The sequence below is a fragment of the Falco naumanni genome, chromosome 9 (genome assembly GCF_017639655.2).
Source record: "Falco naumanni isolate bFalNau1 chromosome 9, bFalNau1.pat, whole genome shotgun sequence".
NCBI lineage: Eukaryota > Metazoa > Chordata > Aves > Falconiformes > Falconidae > Falco > Falco naumanni.
The window spans coordinates 31,265,531-31,284,826 of record NC_054062.1 but is presented as its reverse complement, the minus strand read 5'-3'; the positions used below and the strand labels follow the sequence as shown (position 1 = coordinate 31,284,826).

General features: G+C 40.5%; 1 protein-coding gene across 2 annotated transcripts in view; it reads right to left on the bottom strand.

The window, feature by feature from the left end:
* Window positions 1–19,296, bottom strand: part of PRKG1 (protein kinase cGMP-dependent 1) — a 504,212-nt gene that overhangs the window by 295,212 nt on the left and 189,704 nt on the right. For both annotated transcript variants that reach the window (XM_040607240.1, XM_040607238.1), the window contains exon 3: window positions 9,641–9,754. In XM_040607240.1, the coding sequence (XP_040463174.1) occupies window positions 9,641–9,754 (114 nt within the window). The remainder of the gene's footprint in view (window positions 1–9,640; window positions 9,755–19,296) is intronic.

The window sequence follows — 19,296 nt, the reverse complement described above, 5'->3', positions numbered from 1 at the left end:
AGATGATGATGCTAAAGCTTGGCTGAAAGCAACATAAATTGCAGTAACATTTACTGACTAGTTACATATTTGAGTTTATCATTGGGAGATTTTGTTTTAAGATTAGCTTAATGGAAGTTTATTGAAAGTGATGAACTTCAAATATAGGGAAGCACAGCTCCTCCCATACTGAAAGGTATAATCAAATCTTTAAAATCAATCCATTGTAACTCAGAATAAAACCTTGATTTATGAAGGGTAAGAATATCTTTTAAAACTATGTTTTTATGGGCATCAGGAAAGGCAGCATGCAGTGATTTCATTTCATCAAGCACCTTCTAATGTGGCTTTAGAGAACAAAAAGGATGGTTGCTTGGGTTCTGAAATACAATTAATCAGTTCTGTGTCTGTCTTAGTATCAGACAGCTTTTTGTTCCCCAATTAGTACCAGGAAATAGTCTAGAAAAAGAAACTTTTACATATTGGTGAGTCAAAACAAGACCCTGTGCAGTCTGTTGCATTTTAACCTGAGAAAAGGCCATGTATTGTTGAGCCCAAAATTTAATATAAATGGCAAATACTGCATTCGCTTGTTTAGTGAACTCTGCTCAAAATGAAGGTTTACTACTGTTAGCAAAGTTCAGTCATCTCATTTATCGAAATTGTTCTAGCCATATTTCATGCATTAGTAACATTTTCTGAGACATGAATAAAAGGGGATATATGGAAAACTTATTTTACAGCTGATGTTAATATTAACTACTTCTTCAAGGGTTGCATGGAGAAAGTCATAATCTACTTATAAAAGTGTTTAACTGTGATGGTTTTGCAGATTATCCAGCTCTGCAATTAAAGCAACATGAAAAATATGAACAAAACTATTTTCTGGAGTAATTTAAAAACAACTCAAGTGCTTCATTTCCCTTGCATAATGATCATACTTCTGTATCAGACACAACAAATGTTTTATCCCAAACTCTGGCAAACACCGGACTTACACTGAAAGCTTTTGCCTATAATACCATGATTTCATAATATTGAGTTGTAAATAACATCATGTAGCTGAAGCAGAAGGAAATTATTCTCTGCAACAGGAACATGAACGCAGACATCATCCGGGCATGAGCAGGATCTACACAGCTTGGCAGAGGGCAGCCAGGTACCTGGCAGCACACACCCATGCTTGGGCTAAATCGTTCTCTGCTCCAGCTTTACCACGTAGCAGATCAGTCTTCAAATTCCGTGTGATGCCTAAACCTCCACGTGTTACGGGAGCTGCTCTTGCCAGTGCGCTTTATGAACACTCTTCAAGAATGTTAGTGGGCTGAAGAGTTTTACAGACTTTTATTTCTCTAGGTGTTCAGCCTTATCACAAAATAAAACTAGCATTCAAGATTTCTGCATGCTCCATTTGCAAATTTAGCTGCAACAAGTTTTCAAGTCGCATTCCTAAGGGTGTCTCAAAATTATTCACAAGTTTTACCTTTTCTAAAGCCTTGAAGTAGGTGCTAAAGGAAGACTTACAGAAAATGAGTAATCCAAGATTAAAACCTTTGAGCTATTCTACAACTAACTAGGAAACAGTTTCCCTCTCCTTATTTAGATAAGATATTCATGGGATGCCGCTGCATTTGTTTGTTGCCCTCTTTCCAACACACTGGCATGCACACCAATATACAGTACTGAGTAAGTGTCTCCTTGATTTTGCAGAAATGTTATGTTTCATAGACCCCAACAGTGTCATAAGCCATCAAACACACTTCAGCATCTTTCTTCCATTCCTGCCTCCAACACAGCTTGTAGTGTCTTCATGGAGCAAAACCACTCAAGTGGCTCCAACAGTCATTACTGCTTTCTGTCTCTCTGATTTAATGAGCACTGCTAGAAAAGACAACTGACATCAATTCCTCTCCTCTGAAGCATCTGCAGGTAAGCCAATAAAGATAACAGCAATATTAAACCAACTACAATGATCAAGGGGAAAACTCTGGGTACTGGGTAATCACTGTCACAAAGCTAATCTAGAATAAGTTTAATAGGGGAGGGGAGATAAACATTTGGTTTAAAAAAAAAACAATTCCAGTCAAATGAGTCACAGAAAACTGAGCCCCTAAACTGCAACACTTTCCATCCTGAAAAGACTAGCAAAATACTGAAGATGCTAAAGGCAGGCAAGCAAAACAAATCATATTGTTAATAACAAAACAAACAAAACCCAAAGAAAAGAAAAAAAGAAAAATGTTTAATTAAAGACTCTGAGAGAAAAGGCAGATTTTCTCAAGAACAAAGCCAACACAAATACCCCAACTACAAGAGCACTTAAAGCAGCAGCAAGCAAGCACTACAGATTTATTTATTTTTTTTAATAACAGCTCAAATCAAAGAAAGGAAAATCCACACTGACAATTCCTGAAGGCAGGGCTGGTGCTTTATAACCCAGCAGAGTCACGTAGCAGCAGCACCCATCTTTCATTCTTGTTCAGCTCCAACTGCAGTCACTCCTAACCCAGAAACTGAGACACAGCAGCCTTCAAATTAATAGGTTGATCGAATAAAACAGGGAAGATAAAGCATTTCTTGAAAGAACCAAACAAAATCTTGCCAGAGCTTGCACCTTCCTTATTTATAAGTCATTTTGTTATTTGTCTCATGATTCTTAGGAACTGGATATATGGAACTTCGTTTACTTTCAGACCTTTTATGTTAGAAACACCGGAAGTGGGGTTGGGGGGAAAAAAAGAGCAAAGAATGCAACTTTCAAACTTTGGGTCATAGTGTTTAAGTCAGAATAAGACACTACCTTTCCTTCTGTGTTACCAGGGGTAGAAAATGTATAGCAGAAAGCATCTATTTCCCAGACAGGATTGGGAGCTTTCTATACTGAAGACTTTTCAGTGGCGAAAGCCTCAGTCAAAGAGACATTTCAACGGACACTGTTCCTCAAACTCCTGAAGCAGTAAGGATCAAACCCTCCTGTCCAAAGAATTCTGAAATAATAACCAAGAGTCAGTATGCACACAGTTCAGGGGAAGAAAATGGTCACGTGCAGAAATGGGAGGAACAAAGTATATGCAACACAGTTCAGCAAGCTCATAACCTCCTGAAAATGCAAAGCAGCAAAGTGCTGCTTACAAACAGACCATCAACAAGGATCCCTGTAGTAACTGCTCCTCCACAGACTCATCACTCCCTGAATTGGCTTTCTCCATAAAAGACCATCAGCATCATTCTCACTCATCATTAGAAACATGGCTGTTTCCCCTGCCAATTATTTTTGATGGTACCTTGCTCACAGTATTTTGCAGCTTTGCTGCACTGCTAGAAACCAGCTGAAGTTCATGACTGAAAACAGTAAGTCAAAACAAAGGTCAGGATAAGCAATAACCCTAAAGCTTTCATACAGACTGTCAGCTGCTACACTTTGGAAATGTCAGCGCTGCCACAGCTCTCATAACTGATGTGATGACTTGAATCTTGAGACACTAGAACTGCATCATTTTTTTTTATTTTTTATTTTTTTTAAAAAAAGCACTGACTTGATACTTAACCACAACCAAATCCAAATTAATTTTCTTTTGCTCCATCATTTTATTTCCATTTCCAATATAAAAGCACAGTTAAAGGAACAAGCTGCTTTGGCTAGTTTCTACAGCACCTGAAATGCCCTGGAACTGTACCAGAATTTTTCCATCAAGTACATAGCCTGGCTTCTGGACCTTCTTATTTTCATTCAGAAAAGGTGTACAGTCAGAGGAGAATGACAATATACTGTATCATGACAGGGTTGTATCAGGTGGATGATACCTGCATGCCACCAGGGAGGGAACAGCAGCATGCCCCACCTTGGACTGGAAATTCTCATGGTTGGTCATTCCTGCCAACACCACGCCACTGTTCTCTTTACTATTTAAACATAACTAAAAATCCAGTAAGTATCAAGACATCCCCAAGATCAATCACTCCATACCTCCTCTTTTTTGCCCTGCTTCCTTAACCAGCTCTTATTTTTGCCTCTGACTTCAACAAGCCTGTCATGTTTCAGGTACACAACAAACCCAGGTATTGTATAAATTTTCTGGTTTGCTCCTCCTATCTCAGACTATTCTTTCTTCGATTAGACTGTCTCTTGGTTAAAATTTCACTGCCCTGTGCTGTGTGCTCAGAACCATCCATCCCTACGTTTGCATCTCCTGAGCCATGGAGATGCCATACTGAAAATGTTCATGAGTACTGAACAAGAAGAGGGGGAAACAAGTTCTGCTATAACTTGTCTGTTGTCTTCAACATCATTTTCTCTTGTTGTCTTTCCCCTAGAGGAATAATCCAATTCCACTGCCACATTACCTGACAAAAACCGTAAAGGTCAGAGAAAAATACAGGCAGTGGCAAGGGAGGGTTTAAATTACCTTCTCCAAGGATACATCCATTATCTCCCACCAGGCACACCAGACTGATCTGTGATCTGATCATCTCTGGCTTGGCCAATCTGGGTTTCATATTTAGCATATCAGAAATCAATGACTGAGTATCTAAAGTCAACTTCTTTCCAACATACGTGATTGCTTTAAGAAAATCTGAGCAAATTTTACACTAGCTCCGTAATTGTTAGAAGAGAACATATGAAGGCAACACCCTTCTCAAAGGCTTTTAATGAGTCTCTACAATTTTAATTGGCAACTGACTGTTGCATTATTTTTCCTTGCAAATTATCTATGTTACCAAGTTTCTTGTAAAGTTAGGGTACTTTCCAGGGCTAGCAATTTGAGGAAGTATTTCCATGGGACTCCATTAAAAAGAACAGCAGCGAAAAATACAATTAATCTAAGCTTGGCAACAAACTGGTAAAATGTGCTTTAATCACACAGTGCAGCACTGAGTTTTGTACAACTAGCACTGCTGCTAAGCAGAAAACCTTGAAAAACTCCTGTGCTGGCTTTTAGGGAGACACCCTAATTTCACCAGAAAAAAGATATACATTATTTACAGTTTAACAACTTCACCTTGCACTTTCTTTTTTTCCACTACTCTTGTTTTCCTAAAAGCATGGACTGGTGTTGAGTATAACTCCACTGAAACTGGAAGCCTTTGCATCAAGAAGTTTTTGTAGGAAGTTTTATTCAAATTTTACTCCAAGAGAATAAAATTACAGATGCTAAGGCCACCTCTCAAATAAATATCCTTAGCACATGAAGAATCCACTTTCACAAAATCAGTGCTCCCCAAAACTGCCTGTAAAAATACCACTAAACTCTGCTCATTAGATTGTTGTTTAAGAGGACTAAGAACTACTGCACAATATTAACAGCACATAAATTTCCTCTTACTAAGATGATCTGTGTTATCAAATAAAGAATTACAAAGTTTTATATGCAACCTGATTTCAGCTGTTTGGTTGTGTTTGGTTGGTTGGGGTTTTTTTTTTGGGGGAGGGGGTCTGACATCGCATATTTCCTTCTACCAGCCATGTTACTAATAAACAAAATCACATCTGAATTTTAATACACTTTTCATTCTTTCAGACTCTTGAGGTAACACACTTGGAAATCCTGTTTGATTGGCAATGAGCAAGACAAAACCCTTTCTTGGTGTACAGGAAAGATTCCTTATTAATGGGTGGCTTGGGTAGAGCCAAGGTGCATCTGCACATCTCTTGTCCAGCCTCCTTTACCATCGCTGGACTCCCGCACCAATGCTGTACCCACGGATGGGAAGAGAAGGACGGCAGGCTCCTAATGCATGCTAACGTTTGCCTGGGTGCTAACAGGTGACCAAGGCAGATATTGCAGGCACGCCAGGATTCAGCCTGTTATTAACCTATGTAAGGTGAAGGTGAGGGCGAGTTACAGGGAGAAAGTAGCCAGCAGAGCAGAAGTGAACAAAAACATCAAGACCCAGCATTATTTTTATTATTCAGATTGCACGCTGAGTCAACGTTATTTCTGAGCAATGTGAAAACACAGCTTATCGTCTTCACTATTTTAAGACACTCAACTAGCAGCCTTAAAAAGACAACAATAACAATTTGAGAGTTGGCAGGGAAAGGGAACTTCAATCCATCCCACTCCTACCAGTTTGATGCCAGTGCCAGCAAGAGATGCTTACAGCCTGGAGAGGGATCACAGGTCACCAGGAGAGCACCTGAAGAGCAGCACAAAGGAATTACAGGCACTCCAGCCACTAAGCCATCTTCATCAGGGGCCCAACTTAAATGCCTCTATGCAAAGGCACATAGCATGGGGAATACAGAATAGGAGTTAAGAGATGTGCACGTGCCTGCAGGGCTTATGGGCTTATGATCTTATTGGCATCACTGAGACATCATGGGATGGCTCCTATGACTGGAGTGTTGAAACTGAAGGATACAGGCACTTTAGGAAGGACAGCCAAGGGAAAAGAGGAGGCACCCTCTATGTCAATGGCCAGCTGGAATGCATGGAGCTTTGTCTAGGGATGGAGGAGCTTATAGATCAGGATCAAAGGGTGGGTAGGGACAGGCAACATCATAGTGGGGGTCTGCTACAGGCCAACTGACCAGGAAGACAGAGCAGATGAGGCCCTCTACAGACAGATAGGAGCTGCCTCATGTTCACAAGCCCCAGTCCTCAAGGAGGACTTCAACCACCTCTGTATATGTTGGAGGGTCAACACAGCTGGACACAAGCAATCCAGGAGGTTCCTGGAACTAATTTACAACTTCCTTCTCCAAGTGACAGAGGAAACAACAAGAAGAGGTGCTACGCTCACCTTGTTCTCACCAACAAGGAGGGGCTGGTGGGGAATGTGAAGCTCAAGGACAGCCCTGGTTGCAGTGACCATGAAACGGTGGAGTTCAAGATCCTTATTTGAGGAGGGCGCAGAGTAAGCTCACCACCCTTGACTTCAAGAGAGCAGATTTTGGCCTCTTCAGGAACCTACTTGATAAAGTGCCATGGGATAAAGCCCTGGAGGGAAGAGGCGCACAAGAAAGCTGGTTGATATTCAAGGATACTGAAGTATCACACACCCCAAATTCAGGAGTGATGTGTTCCAACAAAGAGGAAATTGGGCAGAAATACCAGGAGACTACACAGATGAACAAGGAGCTCCTGGACAAACTCAAACACAAAAAGAAAGCCTGCAGAGGATGGAAGCCTCTGACAGATCCTTGACAAGTAGCCTGGGAGGAATACAGATAAATTGTCCGAGCAGCCATGGATCAGCTGAGGAAAGCTAAAGCCCTGATAGAATTAAAACCATCCAGGGGCATCAGGTGCAACAAAGAAAACTTCTATAAGTACATTAGTGATAAAAGGAAGACTAGGGAAAATGTGGTCCCTCTCTGGATGGAAAGAGGAGATTTTGTTACTCAGCAAATGGAAAAGGCTGAGGTATTGAATTACTTTTTTGCCTTAGTCTTCACCAGCAAGTGCTCCAGCCATACTGTCCAAGTCACAGAAGGCAAAAGCAGGGACTAGGAGAATGAACCACCCCCTGTAGGAGAAGATCAGGTTTGAGACCGTCCAAGGAACCTGAAGGTGCACAAGTCCATGGGACCTGATGAGATGCAGCCACAGGCCCTAAAGGAACTGGATGATGTAGAAGTGGCTAAGCCACTATTCATCACACTTGAGAACTCATGGCAGTCCAGTGAAGTTCCCACTGACTGGGAAAGGGGAAACATAAACCCCAGTTTTTAAAAAGGGAAAAAAGGAAGACCTGGGAAACTACAGGCTGGCAACTCTTGCCTTGGTGACCAGCAAGATCATGGAGCAGATCCTCCTGGAAACTATGCTATGGCACATGGAAAATAAGGAGGTGAATGGTGGCAGCCAACATGTCTTCACTACGGGCAAATTGTGCCGGAGAAATCTGGTGGCCTTCTACAATGGCATTACAGCACTGGCAGATACGGGAAGAGCAACTGACGTCATCTACATGGACTTGTGCAAAGCATTCGACATTGCCCCGCACGACATCCTTGTCTCTAAACCAGAGACACATGGATTTGATGGATGGATCACTCAGTGGATAAGGAATTGTCTGGATGGTTGCACTCAAAAAGCTGTGGTCAAGGGCTCAATGTCCAAGTGGAGATCAGTGACAAATGGTGCTCCTCAGGGGCCGGTATAGGGACCGGCGCTGTTTAACATCTTTGTTGGTGATATGGACAGTGGGATCGAGTGCACCCTCAGCAAGTTTGCCGATGACACCAGCTGTGTGGTGCAGTTGACATGCTGGAGGGAATGGATGCTGTCCAGAGGGACCTTGCCAGGCTTGAGAGGTGGGCCCATGTGAACCCCATGAAGTTCAACAAGGCCAAGTTCATTACGTGCCTCACTACTTTGTATTACTCTATCCCATCTGTATCCTAACTTCTGCCCTACAGCATTTTTAAACCACAGAACTATTGATCACCTCCTATAAAACTTCCCTGCTTAAGGTGTCACCATAAATTCTTATCCTTAAGATCAAGGACTGCAATATCACCTATCTCAATTATTAAGCTGGATTAAAATTAAAACATATTTATGTTGCACATAGCAATGTGATTTTCCCTCTACTTATTATGCAATGCAGGCTTTCGCCCAGAACGTTCATAAAAGAAATCAGATTACAGGAGAAGCACAGAAGACAGAGCGGGGGATCTGTGCCATCCAGGTTTTTTTCCTCATTTTGTTCAGTCAGTTTAGGGGGAAAAAAATGAGTTGTCCTGGAAAATTACATAAGCTTAATTTACGGAGTTTCCCTTGAAGACTTACACTTACAAAGGTCACAGAACAGAATCATAGAATCATTTAGGTTGGAAAAGACCTTTGAGATCATCAAGTCCAACCATTAACCCAGCTCTGCCAAGTCCACCACTAAACCATGTCCCTGAGCACCGCATCTCTGCGTTTTTTAAACACCTCCTGGGACAGTGATACCACCGTCTCCCTGGGCAGCCTGGTCCAATGCTTCACCACCCTTCCAGTGAAGAAAGTTTTCCTAATACCCAATCTAAACCTCCCCCGGCACAACTTGAGGCCGTTTCCTTTCGTCCTGTTGCTTGTTATCTGGGAGAAGAGACCGACCCCCACCTGCCTACAGCTCCCTTTCAGGTAGCAGTAGAGAACAACAAGGTCATCCCTGAGTCTTCTCTTCTCCAGACTAAACTGCCCCAGTTCCCTCAGCTGCTCCTCACAGGACTTGTGCTCCAGACCCTTCCCCAGCTCTGTTGCCCTTCTCTGGACATGCTCCAGTACCTCTATGTCCTTCTTGAAGTGAGGGATCCAAAACTGAACACAGTATTTGAGGTGCAGCCTCAGCAGTGTCAAGTACAGAGGGTCAGACATGTTCTTCTAAGTAAGAGCTGTATATACCATGAGATTCTGCAGGAATCATAAGGAAAGCTGTGGTATTAGCTAGAGGCTCCTCTGCATAAGGTAGCATCAACCACGCTGTATTAACGTAGGAGGTTCCGTACGTGAACAAATCTGAGCAAAAGAATCCAGTGAAGAACTTTTGCATCTTCTTCCCACTCACAGTGGCTAAATTCAACACTATAATCCATACCCTAAGGAGTTTAATTAAGAAAGTGGAAAACATCTAACAGAGGCTTCAACTCCAAAGAACAGATGAGAAGAACCCTCCTTCCTGATGAAATCCCAAGTCATTCAACATCAAAGTTTAAAAATGATCTTACTTTTGACAGTTGCTGTTCGGGTGCAATTGTAGAGGATGGCTAACTCCCCAAAAACTTTGCCAGGTCCCATGGTGCACAGCTTCACGCCTTCTTTTGTCACTTCAACCTTCCCATCTGGGGGGGGGGGGGGTGGGGGGTGGGTGGGTGGGGAAGGAGGGGAGAAAAGAAAAATTAAAACTGAAATTAAATTCCTTCACACATAAGTTTTACAATGTATCTCATTATACTGTAAATAAAAACACCAGAGCCCCACAACTTGAAAACCAATTAAATGCATTATGAAGGAGAGTACATAAACTCAGAAAAACATTAAAAACAACTGTCACATATATAAGCTTTTAACACTTGAGTTTCCTTAGTGGACTATCTGTACATTCTATGTTTACATACTAAGCTCAATATGAAATTTGTTTCACATATTACTGAGGTGAAATTTTCTCCAACTTTCATGTTGAAAAAGGAAAATATTCTGGTCTTTAACAGCACACATGAAAACCATGGAGTAAATCTGCTAATTTTCACTGAGAAACCAATTCACGAGAACACTCATCCATGAATAACACAGCTATTGTCAAAAGGAAAATTACTTTGACCCGTGGCCACTACTTAACTCCCATCTCACCGTACCTTTCCTTTCTAAATATTTCATCTTACAAGAGCAAGTCTGCTTTATCTGCTTACCAATACCACACCGAGAGGAGACATTTGAAGGCAATTTAAAAGCAAAGGTTGAATGGAAAGAAAGCAACCGAGAGCCAGTCTGGGGGTTTCAAAGGACATCTGAGGAACAAGAGCCAGGAAGAGAGAAGGAACTGAAGATGGTCCCACCACCTTATGCACACACAAGTAATGCCATGATGAGAAGCAGAGTATACGCATGGAGGAAACATTGGGTTATTGTGCCTATGACCACCACTTAGGTTGTAACACAGTGAAAGACAGAAAAGTGAGAATTTCAAATGTTATCAGTCACTACATAGCCTCCTCTTACCCCAAATTAGGAAGCAGATTGTTGAGGGATCCCGCTATACCAGCCCCCAGTACATCACTGACTTGCCCTCTGTGAGTCTATATGTGGCAAGACTGCAGGTCATCATTTTACTGGCTCTTACTCACCTTACAGTATTTGCATTTGTATATCAAACTGATATTTGATATATTTTTTATATATTGATTTGAATACCAATATATTAATATAACAATTTGAAAAATGATAGTTTGATATTTGAAATTTGATACACAAATATCAAACTGAGCCTTAAATCCTTGCAAAACTAGATAACTCCAGTTAATTTGATAAGAGATTATACAACACCACCTCCTGCAGAGGGAATCCAGAGGTACTCACCACAAAGAAAGACCACCCTCACAAAAAGAAACTTCTCCTACATGATATATATATGCTGTAAAATACAGCCCTGTCAGCCCTACATTATCTGTGTGTAAATCTGCACCACTACACCCACAACATCCCTCACAGCAACGACTCCAGCCTAGCCATACTACTCTACCAAAACAACACAACAACTGATTACTTACATAAATTTGTGTGTGTGTGTGTATACTTACATATATCATACCTATATCTATATCTACCTCTATACACACACTCACAATAACACATAAGGAGGAGAAAATGCCATTTCCTTTGGGAGATGCTGGCCAGCATCCAGTGGGCTGGCAGTCCTGGTGTGCACGGTTCTGCAGCTCCCATCATGGCAGAGAGAAATACATAGGATGGCAATGTGTAAAGGCAAAGTATAAAGACATGGAATCTGTTGAGTATTAACACAAGCCACTGATGCTGCACCATTAGCACCTATTAAAAGTCTGCAAAGAATGCACTCACCTATATTCACACAGTAAAGCAATCACAGAAATACTAAAATACACAATAGTAATACTTCAGGGCTATAAATAACCTTGAAAACTAAATTCTGAGGTTGCTGATTTATTGTTAGCTTCAAATAGTGTTCAAATTCATTTCTTGTGTAGGCTAACTTCCCTTTAAAAGTAAATTTATTTTTATCATTATTTTTATAAATGTTTGATTCATTTCTTCATAATAAGTATTGATCTAATATGAAGCACAAAAATAGATATTTGTCTCAAGAATGAGCAAAATCAACCTGTAATTGTGCCTCACACACTTCAGAGACTCCTAAATTATTTTGAAAAAGACATTTATTTTTTTTTAATAGAAATGAGTTTCAGCAGAGCTGAAATGGTGGTATTTCTGCAGAAAGCTCTACAACAAATATTCGCAAAGGGAATGAGTTTGCCTCACTTTTAGCTCATCGAGTCATAACTGGTTCCAGAGAAAAGACAGCCAAATATGAGCAGTAATGCATAAACAGATCACATTATTCACAAGCATTTTGCAATCTGTCCCACTGCTTGGATGTCATCTGTTGCTTCCCAAACTAATCCATAGTGTTCATTCACCTTTGTAATAAAGCTACATATATTCCCATATCCCATTTATTTTCTTATATAGACTTAAAAATAAGAAGCTGGGTTCCGATTCTTACAGCTCAGTAGGGATTTTTTGGGGAGGGAGCATTTCTCACTGTGTTAAAAAATTAAGCGGTTCACTCGTGATAATGCATGATTACAAGTCAATGCTTCATCATCCACAGATGTTCTTCAAAGGTTGAGAGGAAGAGGAGATGAAAATCGCCACAAGGGAGTAACGATGCTGGGAATGACCACTTTGGGGTTGGTAAGAGCTCACTGGAGTAATACACTAGTTCAGTTCCCATCAATTTATAGCCTATTTTTCACATGTAGAAAATTGAGCTCTCACTGCCATACCTCGACGACAAATTCCTGTCTGATTATGGCAAAGGACTTTGAGATTCAAAATGAAAAGCACAATATTGCACTAATTATTTTTACCACAGTCTTCATGACAGTTTTACTGCATCAACCATTTCCCCCAGTACACAAAAAGCATATTGGTGATGAAATTAAAATACTAATTTAAAAATACAGAGAAAAATTCCCAGCACAGTATTTGGATACAGGCAAGAATATGTAAGAAAACGTTCTACAAAAACAAAATGAAAGCAAACTAATTTCAGTTACGGAAGAGGTGGTCAACTTCCAAGAGGCAAAACTTATTTAGATTTGTACAGTTATCCCAGCCATCATCACCCTTGAATTTCAAACAGCAGCTATGGAGTTGAGCAGAAAACTAAGTTACAGGAAACCCTTGGCCAAGCACAAATTGCTCAAATTCAGTATAGTTTCTGTTTAATACGAACCCAAAGAGCCATACCTGTTAAGAAAAAGATTACAGTTAAAATTTCTCATGACCCAAATGGTGTAGGGTTTGGATATTAGTCAGGAAAAAAGACAACAAGCATTTTTTTTTTAATTCAATAAGGATTTTCTATATAAGAACTGCTCAAATTTGGTGGTGGTTACCAATAACTACTCTTAACTGCTTAGCAATTTAAAAGTGCTCATTCAACATTTGCATTCAAACTAGTTTTATTCCTAATAAAGTTGATCGAAGCATAGATTGCGGAGAAGACACACAAGACTGTGGGTGCATTTCATTGCTACAAAACTTGATTCTTTCAGAAGTATGTAACACGACATGATGCACAGGCCTCATTTGTCAAAACCAAACAAAACCATGCTTTTTTGAAAGCTAATAAATTTCATATGCAGTCATTTAAAACCATTTTCTACTAATTCGACTAATTAAGTGGTGGTTTGATTCCAGTGCCTGTTTCTTCCTTTGCAAATTTGAGTATAAAGTGCTACACACAGATGAAATGGCTATATAAAATGTCTCCTGTTTCTACCTGAAACAATCAGAAGGAATGCAAGAATGTGATGATAATGGAAATTACATTCGTCCAGAAAAGCCTCCCTAAATCAGTCTGAACATGAAGGCAACTTCTGTTCCTGCATCCTCCTCTAGACCCATGGCATTCTCCAAAGGAAAGGTTTCACTCATAAGAACACAAGCAATGCCTTAGCAGGGCTGTATTTTATATTCCCACCTCACAACCGAGTGGCAGCTCTCTGCTCAGGTTGCAAACCAGCTCTCTGTTAGTCCCAAGTGGCCTCCTCGCTACTGAAAGGCAGTGCCTCGGCACTGGAGATGCATTAGTATTGCAAACAACAGCTCACAATGACACCATTTCTACCCCACACTAAGTCCAGGGTACAAAACACACCACAGCCTGGTCCACCTCTGCAGCACCACAAATAATGCCAGTTAAAGTAACCAGGTTAAAGTATCCTGCCTGTCCTCAACACCCCTCCTGATTTTTAACAGGGTGCCATAAGGTTGTCCTCATGGGGTTACCTGCAAGGACAACCTGTTCCTTGCTTTCAAGCTTTGTAACCTCTGGATACAGCTGAACACAGTCTCTAAGAGAACAAATGGACCAGTTCAAGAGGTGGTCAGGAGCACAAGATGACATTTGAGCAACCTTTGCCTTGGTCCGCCCGCCCAGCTAAAAGCTGATAGTGTTTTATGGCTCCAAGCCCACCTCTGCTGCTCCTTCTCTCCTTTTCCTCTGTGATGCTTCTGATGCCAGAGCAAAGCAGCTCCCCAGTCCTCCTCAGACAGCTGTATTCTTCTACCAAGCCACAAAACAGTCTGCAAGAGACTTTATTAGACAAACTCTGCTGCCGCAAGAGAAAATAGACCTATTTTTTTCCAAGTACAAAAGAGAAAGGTTGAACGGGACAGTAGCCTGAGGAAGGCTGGAATTGAAAGGCAAACGTATTCGATCTTTGACACGACAGTAAGAGATACAGGCAGGCTGCTACTTCCAGTATGGTTTAGTAATAAATGTATTGTTTACTTACAGTTTAATGTACTGAAGAAAGTCTCCCATTCTCCTGTTGTGTAATTAAGCTATCTGGAACATTAAACATCTAACAATAAATTCCCCAGACCGTGAGCTAAATTCACCTCTCGTGGAAACAAAGGGTCTACCACAGCTATAAACAGAAGGAATTTTACCCATTTTCTTCTCCTCACTGGCAGCCCATGCAGTGCAGTTTTCCGTGTAGGAAATAACTTGCGCTTTTTGATGTATCATCCACATAAAGATGCCAAAAGAAATGCAATATAACATTGATCAATTAATGGCGATAAATTTCCAACTTCTGTAGACATCTCCAGCAGACAAATATTAAATAATGCAAGTGATGCTTTACTTGAGGCAAGAAGAAAAAATTGGAAAATACTGTGTTTCTGTCAAAATATTGATCATTATTGAATTTAACTTCGATACCGAATTTACAGCCGAGCTGATTTTGTGGAGCTTTAGCTTACATTCAAAGTATGCTTTTTTATGTCAGCTGTAAGAAACTCTCACATATAGATGGAGGACAATGCAAATTATTTTTCATATAGACACCGCATATAAAAATTTCTGTGTCTTCACTAGCATGGAGGACTTACCAACACTGACTGCTGGCAGCTGTATTTTGGTGGCTGTACTTTGGATTCCCCTCAAGTCCCTATTCCTCTCAATTCTCACATGGCCAAAATATGCCCCAGTATCATCTGACCAATAAGTCACTTCATTAATGGTCCCGCACACAGTTAAATGGGCCTTTGCTATATCACATTTGTGTTTTTGACACATGCTTTCAGCAAGGCAGGTTTTATAAATCAATTTTCTAGCTCAAACGGTGCCATCCATTTGGCTTCCTCACAACAAACATCAGAAGGTGACCAGAGTTGAGGACACAAAGGAGAACGATACCTCCAGAAGCCACCAGCCTGCTCCCGACAGAAATAGCTGTCAGAAATCAGTTTAACTATGCATAACTCAAAATATTTTGAGTTTCACAGATGCTCAGAAGCCTCAGTTATATGGGAGACTTTTGTTCTTTTTCCAGGCTCTCTTACTTAAATCACATCCCATCTTTGGCAAAAGAAGTCTTTATGTTGGAAATTTTCTACCCTCATTCTTTGGATTCAAACACCAGTAACCTCCCTCTTTTATCCTTGTTTATTTTTCCCCTGTGATCCTCCTGCATGATAAAAGCTAAAGCCTTATTCTCGATTCCTTCATGCAGATTTTTATGTAAATGCCATTCACCTAGGCATAAAATTTCTGCATTGCCAAACACTTTGCCCTCTTTCCCATCCACCTTTTTACCTGTCAACCAGCACTCACAACCTTTCTTAGCAGCTTGTAAACTAGCTAAGGAAACGGGAAATTATTTGTGGTAGGTGCAGCTAAATATAAAATCACCCATGCTTGCTGCCTCCTAATACATTTGTGGAATGCTGTCTGCACTATTACACTAGTACTCGTGTTTAAATGCACTGTTCAACTCCAACACATGCAACTCCTCCGAATAATGAACAGAAGTGTAGCAGTAAGCAAGCGTTCCTCAGGCAGCTGGAAGTAAAGTCCAGGCTGCTACCAGTAAAGCACTGCTTTGTAAAAAGTGTTTAAAAAATAGCAGCCTCAAATCACCAACTTGCACCCCACCACTGAGGGCAGCTCCATAAAAGCTCTGAAACAGACAGTTTTGCAGTTTACAGACAGTTTACACATACAGTTTTTGGTTGTAACTCAAGACAGGTTGAAAGCCAAAGACAGTTTTCAAGATTTCAGGGACATACACCAGACAGTTTACACATACAGCTTTTGGTTGTTACTCAAGACAGGTTGAAAACCAAAGTCAGTTTTCAAGATTTCAGGGACATACACCAAGACTTAGGGAAATGAAGTTTTTCCTATGAAATCCAAGAGTCGATGGCTTCCCTTGCTGCCTTGGTCCCCACCACACATTCCCCAAGTCCTGGGACTCTCAGCCAGAGCTATGCTTTTCCAAATTAAACTTTGCATGCTAATTACATTGTAGTGGCAAATTTAATTGTCTAGCAATTAAAACTTTAATTACTAAGCGGCTAGTTGACATCAAAGCCAGTCCAATTAAGATTTGTTAGCATTTTTGTTTGTTTCAAAACACAGACTAATAATGGTCTGCATTATTCATGGGGTTGTGCCTAAGCCCCTGTATGTCTTAACTGTAGTGGCTGTAGAGTGCTGCATTTCATAGAGATGAATATTAACAATATTAAAAATAAATTAATGGGGTTTTTTCTTAAAGCCCATCTTAAAGTCTTTTACAGGCCTTTACAAGTCTTATGAGGAGCGGCCGAGGGAATTGGGGTTGCTTAGTCTGGAGGAGACTCGGGGGGACTTCATTGCTCTCTACAGCTGCCTGAAAAGGGGCTGTGGGCAGGTGGGAGTTGGTGTCTTCTCCCAGATAACAATAGACAGGATGAGAGGAAACATACTCAAGTTGTGCCAGGGGAGGTTTAGATTGGATATTAGGAAAACTGTCTTCACTGGAAGGGTGGTGAAGCATTGGACCAGGCTGCCCAGGGAGGCGGTGGTATCACTATCCCAGGAGGTGTTTAAAAAATGCAGAGATGCGGCGCTAAGGGACATGGTTTAGTGGTGGACTTGGCAGTCCTAGGTTAACAGTTGGACTCTTATAATCTCAAAAATCTTTTCTAATCTAAATGATTCTATGATTCTATAATTCTACGATTAAAATAAGCTGGCACTGAATTGCTCCCAGGTCGTCTCCTTCCCTAGGCCCACATTTGTGGTGGCAGCCCAAACTGCAGCATCACTAACCTGTGCTCAGGGAACAGTGAAAATAAAACCATGGGTGTCAGTGGTCATGGTTCACACCTTGAGGCTGCATTTCAGGAATAATGGAAATAGTTCAGGGAAATGTTCTTTACATGGAAAACACTCTTATAGGCATTTGCTCTTACAAGTTCATTGCTCTTACAAGTTACTGTATACCTTCCCCAGGATGCAAAGTTAAATATGGGTCGTTCTAAGCATAGAAAAGTAAAAATACAAATGACTGAAGGACATACAAACAAAGCAGGATCAATTTTGTTCTGTATAACAACACCAGCAAAGCACAGAAGCCATTTTTGTTTTGATATGGCCATTTGGTGCTTTGTCACTTTGAGTCCATCCAATTACACATTAAATAACATCTTTGGCTAAACTGCATCCGTGTTCCTCAACTAAACTGAACGATAAATTGCAGTGATGTGACTCAGTAGGATAATTTTTTCTCCCAATAATTAAATGGTTAATTTCTTTTCCCAGATGCAGAAGAAAACAGATTAGGTTGGCTTCAGGAATTTGTCAGCCTGCATGTAATTTATACAATGGGTAAAATTCTACTAGCTCTCCCTTTCTCCTACCAGCTTAGAGGCATGGGTGGAAAGCCACTTTCTATTTCAAGTCAAAGTCTTCCATAACGAACAAGCCCAAACCAGCCCCTTAGTTTCTTAATTTTAAAGATATAAGAATATCTGAGATGATACCTAAGAATCAAAAATGTGTTTCTATACAGCATGAAGTTTCAGTATAATACACCTTCTTCTGCCATTCAGTAAAGCCTTTAACATCAGGAATGGGGCAGTGACATTTCTACCTCATATTTCTCTATTTCTGCTCCTGTGTATAAACAAGAGACATCTGGAAGCCCTAATTGTTTGTTTTCGATTGTATGTTCTAGCAATGCCTTTGAGATATGGATAACAGTAATTGGTTTTATATTATTGGTCCCTTTTCACACCCTAGACCTTGGGAGGTGGGGTGTGTGTGGGGGGCGTGTAACAGGTTCTCCTGGGAGGACAGTAATTATTCATTGCAACTCCATGCAATGTTTAAAAATAAAAACATTTTATATTGCAGAAATAAGAAAAATAACGAAGTGGGGTTCAGTGTGAGCTTACATGTTCAGGACACTAATTATTCATTACACTTCCATGTAAGGTTTAAACATAAAAACACTTTACATTGCAGAAGTTAGGAAAATAACAAAGTAGGGTTCAGCATGAGCTCATACGTTCATTAGGATATAGATTTCATCATGCAACTCCAAAATGACAGGAGGGATGGGAGGATTCCCACGATTCAGTGCAGAATTCATGAATGACTATTCAATATTTTATTTCGTCCATGCTGTTCCACACTTGGATTGCAGCCTTATTTATTGGATGCTATTCAAGCTCTGCTCTGAAAACAGAATAATAATTTTTTGTAATTAGTTTTCTTTAGGAAGTATCACTAAGGACCTGGAGATTTTCCTGAACAACTTTAAATATCTTTCAAAAGTTGCACCTGGGATGAAGCATGAGTTACTCCACCACACAGCAACAAGGACATTTAGGTCAGAAGAACCTACTTAGGACTGTGCAAGACAAAAGACTCCTTTTTGAGTTTCATTTAATTTATTTTAACTATAGTTATTACATATATGTTGTATTCTGAAAGCTCAACTCCACCAATTTCAAATATAGCTTTCAAATAGTCAGCATGTTGGCAAGTTTTAGCTCAGAAAATGGGGAACTTTATTACCCAACCTTTTACAACCAGTGGGTCTCATCCTTACTGGTGTTCACCTATGGCACATGCAAAATGGAAATGGGTTGTCCCAGAAATCAGCCAGCAGATTTAAGCAGTGTCTTGCTTTGGCTTTCCCTGTTATCCATCGTCTCCTTCTCTGGAAAACTTATTTTCTCCAGGGTTTTAGCGATAACAGAGTGCCTCTTTATTCACAGCTCCATGAATTACTCACAAACACAGGACATGCAAACAAAGTAATAAATTTTCAGGTTGGGG